We start from the raw sequence: 12,848 nt of genomic DNA, 5'->3' as shown, positions 1-12,848 counted from the left end.
AGGCTTAGTTCGTCCTGGACTGGAGTATGCTGTAAGGTTTTGGAGACCATACCTACAGAAGGACATAGACTTGGTTGAAGGGGTGCAGAGAAGAGCTACGCGTGTCCTTATTGGCACACAGGGCTTGAGTTATGAAGAAAGACTTCATTTTTTGAATATGTTTACATTGGATGAACGCAGGTGTCGAGGAGATATGATCGAAGTGTTCAAAATTTTCAATGGGATGGATAGGATGGACCATGAACTTTTAGTACACCGCCAATCGACTGCTTTTACAAGGGGACACCAGTATCGATTGGTGAGGGACAATGCAAGGTTATGGTGTCGCAGGGAATTTTTCTCCAATAGGGTTGTTAATGGATGGAATAGCTTGCCCCCGGAGGTAGTAAATTGTAACACAATTGACACGTTTAAGAAGAAATACGATAGACATGTTGGGGTGGATCGAGAAGCTATCCATTCTTAGAATAAGACAACCATAAGTATTCCTTATGGGCATTGTATAATATTTTATCATGTGTATATATTGTTTGTAATTTGTGTTAATTGCATTTTTAATTGGGTTGCTGTATTTTTGAAACATGTGACAACCATATTTTTATGGGCATCTTTTTATCAGCCACCTCGTTGGGCATTTTGCCTGTTGTGGCGTTGTATTTGTATTTGTATATTTGTATAATGAAAATATAAGAACAGTCGAAATACAAAATCATAAGGAGACAATAATACATCTGTATAATTATGATAAATTTCGGGGGAGATTTATTAGATATACTGTAGTAAGAAAAAATGAAGATAATTTAAAAAAAAAAAAAAAATATATATATATATGTATATATATATATATATATATATATATATATATATATATATATATATATATATATATATACATTTGCTTTGGTACATGAAATTTGTGATAAAATATTGGAAATATTTTTTTAAATAAAATCACACACCCACATACGAAAAGGAATAGAAAAAAGAAACAAGAGAGAAAAGATTATTTAAAAGTATAACTGTATTTAAAAATTAATCAGTTCTTATATAATTTACAAAATACTCATTTCACGCGTTCCCAAAATAATGCTTGACGACAGTATTCGGACATTTTCTTCTGTCTCTAGGTACGTTCATTCGAATTCTTCTCTGCTTCTCGGCTTACTGGAATACGGAGAAACTGCTGAAGAAAGATAAATCGGAGGATTCGATCAAAATATTCAACGGAATGAAAGTTGGGACTATATTATGGGTTATACTCACCCATACATATGCGTTTGTGCCACCTGAGATTTATAGTAAGGAATTATTTTTATTAGTATTTTTCTTTGCACACATAATCCACACTCATATATACGGAAGAATTTCATCGAATCATCTTGTGAAATTCGTATTTTCATTATGCAAAATAAATACTCAAAATATATTATTTTTTATAATTTTTCACTGTTATCGTTATCCTATATTACATAATTCCTAGATCATTAGTATAAGAGATAATTAAGAAAACACCAACGAATAAGGCAAATACCTTAGATACCAAATATTTGGGACTTTTATTTTCGTGTATTTGCCTTATTCGTTGGTGTCTTCTTAATATTCTTGGGCAAAGTTGATCAACTCTTCTATAAGAGATAACTTCCACAAAAAAAATTAAAATGTTTAAAAATCAAAAATTTTACACGCTTTCTGTGTCCTACAAATTGTTTATCCAGAGAAACATTCTCTATTCACTTTTCTCATAGAGAATATGCCTACAATCGAGAAATCATCGCAGTCACACACATGCGATAACAAACAAAGCAACAAAATCACTATACGACAAACAAAGAGTTGCAGTCGTTAATTGAGACATCCACCAGCAATTTCAAAATGCAAAATGGGGAGAATATGACTTCATCTTGTGTTCAAAAGCGATGCTGAATTTTTATCTGCTAACTGACTGCAACAATGAACATTTAAATAATCGTTTGTCTATATGCAAAGCTAATGGCTTCTAGGATGATGTTGGAAAATATTTTTCCATAATTTAAGTTTTCCTCCAAGACTAACACAGTTTAGGAATTATCTATTCTATAATTGGATAACGATAAGGATAAAAAGCTGAATACTCTGCATATTATATGTTTATGTAAAATGCACATAGTTTCATGGTCACAATAAAATATAAACGATGACGAATGGCAAATTGTTTCTTTCTTCCGCAATTAATAGTTATTGATCGAAGTGCTTATGAAAATTTAATTTGGAATTATGGGAATCTTACATCCCTAAAATCGTATGCTGTATATACACACATGTTTTGTTAATACTTAGATGCGTCAACATTTTATCGAGAATATGGCAGAAGCTATGCCTTTCAAGTAGTGGTGAATGGTTTTCCTTCCGTAGATACTTTTTTCTTCATCGGGTGAGTTAATATAATATTTTATTTAAAATGAAAATTGATATTTTCAACAAAAAATAGATTCATGTTTGTGCAAATAATTCCATGGTAATTCTTTTTCTCGATTATCTCGTGTATAGTGGTGTTCTCGTGATGTATGGATGGTTGAAGATGAAAAGACAGAAAATTCCGATATTTATGTACATATTCCGCAGATTTTGGAGGTGAGAATTCGTTTGAACATCTCCTCTTCACGGCGTTTTATAATATCACTGTTATATCTAAGTTGGATTTCGTAAAATACTGATAATTTTTTTAAAATATTTCACTATAACATACATTTGAATAATGCTGACTATTCTGATAAGTTACTTGTATACTCATAGAGAGTATTTGATGCGTAATTGCAGTTGTTTGAATGTGGTAATATTTTGACAGGTTGACGCCACCAGTAATGCTTGTAGCGGCTTTCGAGCTTTTGTTGTACAGGGCCGGATCAGGACCGATGTGGCAGATTCTGTTTTGGCCGTGGGTGAAGAACTGCCATGAAAGATGGTGGACGAATCTGATATACGTCAATAACTTTTATGGATATGATGAAGCGGTAAAAAGAACGAACTATTTAAACATAACGTATAGCTGTAAGATTTTTTTCAAAGATTAAAATGGTTCACTGCGAGACAAAATGGTATTTTATGCTATATGGATGTATAGCAGACTATAATATTCAAATGATAAACTCATTGTCATTTTAATAGGATATTTTTTGCAGTAAAGAAACAAAAGATACAAAAATGATATCGTTAATGCTAGATACAATACAATACTGGGAAAAAAAATTCGTCGCTAATTATGCTTGTGGGTATTTTAAAAATATTTTTTTTCTCTTTATGTAGTGCCTTGGTTGGACGTGGTACGTGGCTTCAGATATGCAGCTTTACATCATTGCTCTGGTCGTTCTGCTTACAATAAAGAGGTAGAGATTAATATTGAGATATTTCTTTACACGATACGGTACAGACGTTAATAAAATACTGCATGAATTGATTGTTCACACAGATGGTCGAAGAAATAATTTCAACAAATGAGATACTTTTGTTACACCGAGAAAACTTTGATATTTATTGAGTTGGACCACTTTTTTCTTGAATCCTTGCGTCTGACGTAGGATTGACAAATTAGGTCTTGGGCAATGATCAAGTGAGAAAATAAAGTAGACGTTCCTCGAGCTGATTGGTCTTTGGTTCAGATATTGAGAATGGACGAAAAAAAAAAAAAAGCTAGTAAGAACTTCGGTCAAAATTCCCCAAAAACATTCAGTTTAGGGCACTGAGAACACAGTACGTTTAGTGATAGGCATGCGCGGAAACATCAGTTGCTCCAAAATGGTCACTCATAATCATGTAATAGCGCTCTGTCTTGATCGCCCTCCCCCACCCCCTGCGATTTGATTCTCCCATCTCATGTGACTTCTTTCCACCGCAGTTGTGGCTAGATTTTGTGGTCTCAGCACCACTGTCGTTCTTTTGAACGACTTTTGTGTTCTTGACATCGCTTTTGCCATTAAAATCAAGGCCACGGACCCTTTTACAGAATGATATTTAGCATGAAATACCGTACAAGCAAAAATTTTTATTATATTTTTAAGTCAAATTTTTAAGTCGCTGCTATGAGTGTCATGAGGAAAGTAAAGTGAGTGTCTCTCTCTCTCTGATGTTGTGGTTAGCACGCTAACCAGATAGTAGGAGGGCCTGGATTTGATTTCTGGAGGAGACAAATTACTTTTCTTTCCGAAGTTCGTCTCAGCATAATATCCAGAAAGTGGCTTACTTATTTACTAACCGAAACACAGTAACACAGTCCACATTCCAAGGGATTTCTAACTGGTAGGTTGCCGCCGGAGAAAACCGAAATAAAATAAAAAATAATATAGTAGGGCAGAAAGTTCCAAGATATGTGATGGGACCAAAGTATTGACAAATTCCAGAAATTACTTTACCGCACACCAACTCTGCTCATATATCGCCATACGGAAATTCCAACCAGTGGAGTTGGGTGGGAAATGCAGGTGCGATCTATCGGTGGTCGCCCTAGGCTCGGTACGTAAAGAACATGTTTTTTATATTCTTCTCCGGATTCGAACCCGTGGACCTTGACAATAACCTTCATGGTGGATAACGAACATCTTACCACTGCACCACTCGGACACAATTCCAGTAACTGCCTCTCCAAGAATAAGTATATTGTTCTATCATCCAAGCTCGAGGACCCACTGAAATTAACCTTTTCGAGAAAACCTGGATAAGAACCCTTGTTCAAAGCATTTTGTGGAGTTACTAATGAATTTTGAAATAGGCGTTTTGCCATGAATGTGTATATGAGTGTGTCCCAAAGTGGGCAATATCACCAACTGGGAAGCGATAGAAAGGTCGAAGGGAGCGGTAGAGGCTATATGGATATAACATAGGCTTGAGTTGTGGTCGATGATAAAACTATAAAACCGAGGGGGGGGGCGATTGAACAAGAAGTTTTTGGGAAACTCTAGAGTACATCATGATGTCTGAGAGTTGGACGTTCATCTCGGAGGTTATCTGTGGCGCACCATTCACACTGCAATACTTTACTTACTTTCGTAAGTAAAATATTGAAGTAATACGCGCGTTTACTCCTTCCGTAAGCTTCGACTTTGGCCCATGTTCTGTTTCGAAGATGAAGCTGTACCATGATTTGCATAGGTTCAGGGGCGTCGGAAGTGTTTCGAAACTGTGGGTGCTCGTCTTTAGTTTTATATCGGAAATTTTAATTTTTGGATCAATTCTGGGGGTGCTCGGATCCATGTCACAAATTACCGTGGGTGCTCAAGCACCCACAGCGCCCCCGGCTCCGACGCCACTGCATAGGTTGCCTAAACAATGAACAAAGTTCTTGCAATAACCATAAGCTCGGCTGTTCTCGTCACTGAGAAAGTCAGTAAGGTCAGACGCGCGCAACACCATCTCACTGGTAACAGAACACCCACACAATCAGTGGAACTTATTCTAATAGATTGATACTCCAACGTCACGGCCGACAGACCGTGCTTGATGTAACGGTAATACAAGGTCAAATTACGGCTCATTAAAATACAGGATTCACACGTTTCCCCCCCCCCCGACTCTTTTACCTCCCAGGATTGAATCAATGCATGCTCTTATCATCATCTGTCGATGTGATTATATACAATAGGGGAAAACACAAACTCTTGACCGTAAGCCGAGTGCGGCCCAGCAAGGGCTTGCATCCGGCCAGCGAAAGGTGTTCCGGAAGAAAAGTATTAATACACACAACACGTTGAACGCTTCGGCGTCAAATGCAAATAATGATGCCAATTATATTCAAAAAAATTACAAATGCAAGTAGAGTCACCAATTATTGCAAAAAATTGTCAAACAAAATGTACCATTCTAGTCAACAAATAGTCAAGCACAAATTTCCCGTCATATCCAAAAATAACCAAAGAAAAGTTGTCAATTACAGGCAAAAAAAATATTAATAATAGTCAAAGGTGAGTAAAGTTGCCAAATATACAGCCAAAAAGATTTTCAAAGGCAAATGAAGTTATGAATTACAGCCATAAAAATGCCAAAGGCAAGCAAAGTTGCCAATTATGGCTAAAACAGTTGTCAAAGGTGTCAATTTAAGTCATGAAAGTAATCTAAATTTTTAGATTTCAAAATCTCAAAATAGCCTTTTTGAAATGGGAGAAACAGCATTTTTTTCAAGTTGGGACAGCCAAATTTACGGGAATTTTCCGTGAAATAAATACAGGTCATATGGTTATCACAAGTTTCTGGCCCGCGAGCACAGAATACCGCATATCTGGCCCGCGGACTGAAAAGGTTGTATACAAATAATAAACACACACAAATGCTGTGTCAATTTCTCATTCATGAACTTTTAATCTTTCTCATTCCTCAGGTACCCTAAAGTTTCACTTGGTACACTTACCGTTTTGTCTTTGGCAAGCATCGTAGCCATAGTCTTGAACCAGTTCCATTACAACCTACCACCGATACTGAAGATAACCAATGCTCACACAATAGGGGACATGTACTATCATGTAAAATACGGCTACTTCCGCCCGCACATGCACGCATTTGTCTACTTCTCAGGAATGGCCACAGGATACGCCATCTACAATAAGTCGATGATAAGAATCTCGCCAAGGATGAACGTAATAGGATGGCTAGTCAGTTTGGCTTTCGGCATAGCGGTGGTATACAGTGGTTATGTTTGGTATAACGTCATAAAAGATCCTTCCGTTTCAGTCGCTGCTGCTTATAACGCCATCGGGAAAGTATTGTGGTCTTTGGCTCTCGGATGGGTTACTATATCTTGCTGTACGGGTAACGGAGGTACGTGAACAAGTATTTCAAATTTCAGATAGTACTGTATTTTGTTTAAGTATTTAGTGAAACAGATGATTTTTGCTTTAAAATATCTAGGATTTGCGACTAGGTTTCTCAGCTGGTCAGTGTTTACACCTTTGGCAAAACTAACATATGTTGCATATTTGGTACATCCAATTATACAGATGGGATTTTTTGCAAGCTCCAGAGTGCTTCTGCAAGCTGACCATAGAACTCAGGTAATTTACTTGGCGAATATGCCCCCCCCCCCCGATATTCTGAAGAAAATAATTATTTTATTGAATGAACCTATATACTCGTATTTCTGTTCTTGACCATTGAATTTGCCAATTTCAGGCTTTCATGTACATGGCTTTCGTGATGGCATCGTTCATCACCGCTTATTTCCTGAGTTTACTATTTGAAGCCCCATTCATGGCTCTGGAGAAAATCATGTTTCAGAGAGCGACGGCTTCCCCTCGAGTCGACAGAGACCACGAGAAAACAGAGATATCCATTGAGAAGAAGATCAGCCTCAGAAATGGCTTCACTCACGTATACGAAGTTGAAAAACTTTGAAAGACTATTGGGCAGTATGAAATGAAGAAAAAAATTGTGTTTATATGTTTCTTCTCATTTTGTTTCTCATATATACATACATACTATTGTACCACGCACAGTTACTTACATAGAAAGAATTCGTAATAAAGTTTCTTATATTTCATAGTTAAAATAGAAATATCAATATATTTCAGTAACATACATAGTGTATATGTTACTGTTAATGTGATAAATTGGTTATACATACATAATCCATACTTATGAGAATCGTCTTGGTAAGTTTGATGAATTTATCACTTTCACCGGCGAATATCCATAATACTCAAGTGCCCCTTGGTAAATATGATAAATGCTGTAAACATTATCACTTTTCACCGGTGATTATGCATAATAACCAAGTTGGTAAATTTGATAGATACTTGGAATTTATCGCCTTTATAGTTGGAATTATCGCCGCTAGTGGGATTGGGTAATTTGATAAATATGAAAAAAAATTCCGAATGAGTCCAGTAGGTGAGATGAATATAATCGCACCCGTACAGTAAAACCTCGCTACAACGACACTCGATACAACGGTAAATCCCTCTACAACGATATATTTTTTTTCATGTCTTGTTTGTCTATATATTCATGTCTATACTATATAAATGTCTAATGTTAAACTGCTGCTTCTCTATATAATAATAAAAATCGTTATATCTAGGTTTTACTGTATATCATATTGTACGATTTATCATGTTTACCAATAACACGACGCTTGTGTAGTATGCAAAAAAAATCGTCAAGTAATAGATTTTTTAGTACTTATTAAATTTACCAACGACAGTTGGGTACAATGCGCAGGGGGGGGGGGGCATTTAAGTATTACGTCAGCAGGGTATTAGCCATTCCCACTCAATTTGTGAGCAGAAGTAAGCAAAACATGAACTCTCCTCTTCTCCCTTGTCAGCAACATTTTGTCAGCTCTGCCCCCTCCACCTCCTAACATATATTAGGATCAGAGAAGTGCACAAGGCGGAATGAGGGGGGGGGGGAGTCAAGAGCCCAACATTCAATTTCTTTGATTTCAAAGCCATTTGATGAAGCCGAAGTACTCAAAATTCTCTTTAAGAAATGTATTGCGACCAACCCCCCCCCCCCAAACCCTTGGTTCCCCCTCCATAGGTCGATCCTGCGTATGCCTCTGATTGAATTGCCCTACGAGAATATATCCTACATAAGGAGTCTGACCACCACATTCTGTGGATTATCTTCCACATGATTATGGACTGTAATTTTAGCTTGTGTTTTAAGTTTATTAATTAAAATGGTTTCCAGTTAAGCATTAATTGAAGGAGTGGTATAGATTGCCGTTGCTAGTTGCGGAGATGTATTGAGCTCTGGTCTTCATCATGGTTTCTCTAAATTCCAGAGATGTTGATCAGTCAATGGCAAGATGGCTTCTTAAAAACAACCATTTGAGTAACTTGAAGTAATTTCTTATCAGTAGTTATCAATGTGATTAATGGCATTATTGTGGATGGATGTGTCTGGTCTTGGCTAGCAAATGATTGGCAATTTTTTTGGAGTGCAAGGTTGGCCCACAACACGCATGATCAAGCATTTCAAGATAAATAAATACACCAAACATTTGCCTCGTTTTTATTATCCACCGCAAATCAGCTGTGGTCACAAATTTCCATCATATAAGAAATTGTTTTCACGAGAAGCAGTTTCTTTGCTTGTCGCGTAAAACGTCGCAGCTTGTTCTCCCGCACACACCATACAGGAGTATAGATAGGCAATACAGGGGTAGGGGTGACAATTCTCTATCCGCGGAAAATTATATGATTATCATAGGCGGCAGGGCGAAAGTAGTCGATCCCCCCCCCCCAATCACCATGTACACAGCCTCTGTAAACCACATCCTCTCTTTCGAAGAACATGTACCCACTTTTGCACCGGGAGTCCAGCAAACCACCCGAGGACAACGCATGTGACGTGCTGAGTGGACACAAAACCGTTTAGCTACCCCCCCCCCCGCCCATAAGTAAGATATAAGGGGCAATCTGTAGAGGTCTTCTAGAGGAAGAAGGACTGTAGAGGACTTATCAATTGTGGGGTATCAGTTGAGGTGCCCATAAACTGAGGAAAGGTTTTTCCCGTTTTCGGCAATCCCAGTAAAGATGCCACCAAAAATATTTCATATTTTTATAAAGACCGGGCGGTTGATGACGTAAGCATCACTCACAATCCCCCCCCCCCTCCCGTCATCAAAAGTCAGCAAATCTGTAAACCCCCATCGATGCTGACGTGATACTTGAATGGTCCCTTATTCCATGTGAGGCGTACTCAAGTTTTCACCTTGCATTTACAGTATTTCGTGACACACCAAATGTCATGATTCTAAAAGGTAACGTTATTGACAGCAAGAATCAAAAATTGTTTCAAGATTTTAGTCAAGCTTTATACCAATGCTCTTCAACCACTTTGACCAATGCATTTGGTTGAAAAATTTCAGGAACCACAAAAATTGGATTAGTTTGAGGATCGGGCAAAGCTGAATAAACGGAAGAAATAATTTCTGACCCCGGAAAAAAATAAATGAACAGGAGCATATGAATCGTATAATGATTGGTATCGTATTGATCGTATCGAATGTACGCATGATTTTTTTCGGGGGTGGGGGGTTCAATTTCTTTTATTCAGAAGGGGAGGTAGGGCTACGTTTTTTTCCAGCAAAATAACATTATAATCTTGGCTGCGCACTCTAACGAATAGGAGAAATAATTTGAAGACCGGAAGAAAACTAAATAGGCGAAATATTTTGTGAATTAGTAAATGGCGGAAAAGTAATTCGCATACCGGCAAAAATTACATACAGTAACTAGAAAAAAAAATGGCGGATCGGAATTGATTGCACACCGTAACTGGAAGAAAGAAAAACTAAAAAAAGTTACATGCCTTACATACCGTAACTTGGAGAAAGAATTATGGACCAAGAAAAAGTTATTGAAAATAACATACTACCAACAAAAAATACACACTGTAGGGAGAAATCATTTACGGAACCACAAAATATAAATGAATTTGAGAAACAATTTAGAAGTTTTCTAATCTAGACCTTGACGCTGACTTTTTCTTTTTTTGAAAGGGGGTCTCATACCTTTTAACTTGGTGAAAAACTATGCTCTATTACAGCGATTCTCAACCTTTGGAAACCCGCGGCCCGGTTGAGTATTTTTTTTCGAGTGGAAGGACTTGTAATAAACAAGACAAATGGGAATTAAATGGGGAAAAATTAAACGATGGATCACTCACGGCCCGGTTTGACTGATGCCAGCGCCCGGTACCGGGCCGCGGCCCGGCGGTTGAGAAACGCTGCTCTAGTAGAAATATATCGTTAAAAACATTTAGCCATTGATTAATTTCAAATTTTTTACACATACCGTAATACAAATACAACGCCACAACAGGCAAAATGCCCAACGAGGTGGCTGAGTAAAAGATGCCCATAAAAAATATGGATGTCATATATTTCAAAAATATAGCAACCCAATTAAAAACACCAATCACAAAAATTATAAAAAATTTGTACACATGCAAAGCTAGGCATGTAAATGTTAAATGGGCTGTCTCAACTAACTTACAGTAATCCGACGATTTCTGTAATCTGGCACACCTTTCTCTAACATATGTCAGATTATCGGAAGTATACTTGTATACCGTCAGCGCTTTATTAAGTTTTACTTATCAAAGACTGACTAATGGTCTTACCGTATCTGCTGCGAAGTGTGTTTCCAATTCGGGAACCTCATCGATAATTCAAACCACAGGCATAACTGTAGGCAATGGTGGTATGATTTCTAAGATGCAGCTCTTGCCTTGGAAATCGCCGGTTACATTGATGTCCAAACAGCCGTCGAAATCTCCTAATGCCGATAATGTTCCTCTTGCCATGCCTTCCGGTATCTTTCCCGTGGCGTCGAAAACTTGAAGATTTTTAAAATAATATAATGTTTAACATTTTTGACTTTTAAATGACACAGTAATGAAAAAAAAACCAGAATAAATACGATAGTGTTAGTGTTTCAGAAATTCATATCGTATACGGAAGGTTGGGATTTAGGAAGAAGACTCTGAATATTCATTGAATAGAACTAAACTCACCATAAACATATAATTTCTGCATTTATTTATAAATTGTGAGACGCCAAATAAGAATTTTATGGTGTATACAAACATCCGAAATGCATTCATCTCTGCTACATACCGTTGTACTCTTACAAACATAAATTATGTCTGACAATGGTGGCAGGCGGGCAACGTCGGTCTTGTTTAATTCCAATTCGAATTTCGATAGAAATCGGTCTCAAATATCACAACATTATACCTTGGAACATTATTTTTTAAAATTTTTTCTTCTTCTTCAAATCAGTTTTTGCAGTAAAATTTCACTAAATTCGTTTTTAAGGCGGGGATTACATTATAAAAGTTTGATAAATGATCTTTTACAAAACTTGAAAAAAAAAAAACAACCGATAAGCATTTGTTAAACACGAATGTAATATCATATTTTTAAATTACTTCCCTGTTCTACTATTACATAGGAGTGAACTAAAATGTTCCAAGGCAAAGCAATGGGTCTTGTACCTTGAAACACAACAGAATTTAATTCATCGTTTCCCATCCCAATGAGGCTGTCTGACGACTTTGTCTGTCTGAGACATTGTATTACAAAGGCAAAATATATATATATATAAATATTACTTTCAAAAAATAAACAGTAAAAAAAAGCAAAATAATGACACAAATATATATATGTGATATTAATATACAAATATATGGACAAAAGTTACACTTGTAGAGGTAGAAGCGTAATTATGTACTGATTTAAGTACTGATGTACATAATATGGAACTGAACTTACATTTTTCCGCTTAAGCGAACAGCGCCATCCAGTGGTGGACACTGTCGCCGCATGATGAATGTATTGTTCTACGTTATACTTTTAACGTAGAAAGGAAAATGAAATTTCTAAGTCATTAGTTTTGTCAGTTCTTTTGATGCTGTATGATTTCATTAGCGAGACAACAAAGTGATGTCAGCATTTGCCATGTCTGGCACTGATAAACAATAAAGTAGTTTCTCACCTTTCCTCCTAAGAAAACTCGGTTAAGTTTTATGTCAGAAGCTACCCCACTGTAAAATTTGTTTGTTTTTTTCAACAAATTCAACCAGGAAATAACCAAAGGTGGATGAAAGAGAGAAGGGGGGGGTAGCCGAAGTGTTCTGTAGGAGAGAAGTATAGAACTAAAATTTAAATAAAATATGAATTGTGTTTAAAAGCAAAAGAAGAAGCATTGAAAGTTGGTGAGGTTTAGTATTTCAAGGATAAACTGAGAAAAATTTTCAAGTTTTATACTGTTTCAATGTATGCGATGTTCCACCATTTGTAAAAAAAAAATATTTATAATTTAATTCACAGTGCTTGGTATGATTGAGCACTTGTTATGGTTCATGAGGTGACTGCA

General features: G+C 36.7%; 1 protein-coding gene across 1 annotated transcript in view; it reads left to right on the top strand.

Moving 5' to 3' along the window:
- The window catches only part of LOC149087615 (nose resistant to fluoxetine protein 6-like), a 60,221-nt gene extending 52,723 nt beyond the window's left edge, over positions 1-7,498 (top strand). The window contains exons 6-13 of the mRNA XM_089231542.1: positions 1,128-1,298; positions 2,317-2,410; positions 2,527-2,610; positions 2,825-2,990; positions 3,283-3,362; positions 6,344-6,780; positions 6,871-7,013; positions 7,132-7,498. Coding sequence (XP_089087668.1) covers positions 1,128-1,298; positions 2,317-2,410; positions 2,527-2,610; positions 2,825-2,990; positions 3,283-3,362; positions 6,344-6,780; positions 6,871-7,013; positions 7,132-7,353 — 1,397 coding nt within the window. The 3' untranslated portion in view covers positions 7,354-7,498. The remainder of the gene's footprint in view (positions 1-1,127; positions 1,299-2,316; positions 2,411-2,526; positions 2,611-2,824; positions 2,991-3,282; positions 3,363-6,343; positions 6,781-6,870; positions 7,014-7,131) is intronic.
- Positions 7,499-12,848: the final 5,350 nt, after the last annotated feature.

Source organism: Pholcus phalangioides, unplaced genomic scaffold (genome assembly GCF_987345545.1).
Source record: "Pholcus phalangioides strain wild (caught in Gottingen) unplaced genomic scaffold, Ppha-v1.0 ptg000004l_1, whole genome shotgun sequence".
Lineage (NCBI taxonomy): Eukaryota > Metazoa > Arthropoda > Arachnida > Araneae > Pholcidae > Pholcus > Pholcus phalangioides.
Note: the sequence above shows the minus strand (reverse complement) of the source record. Positions and strands in the feature narration are given on the sequence as shown.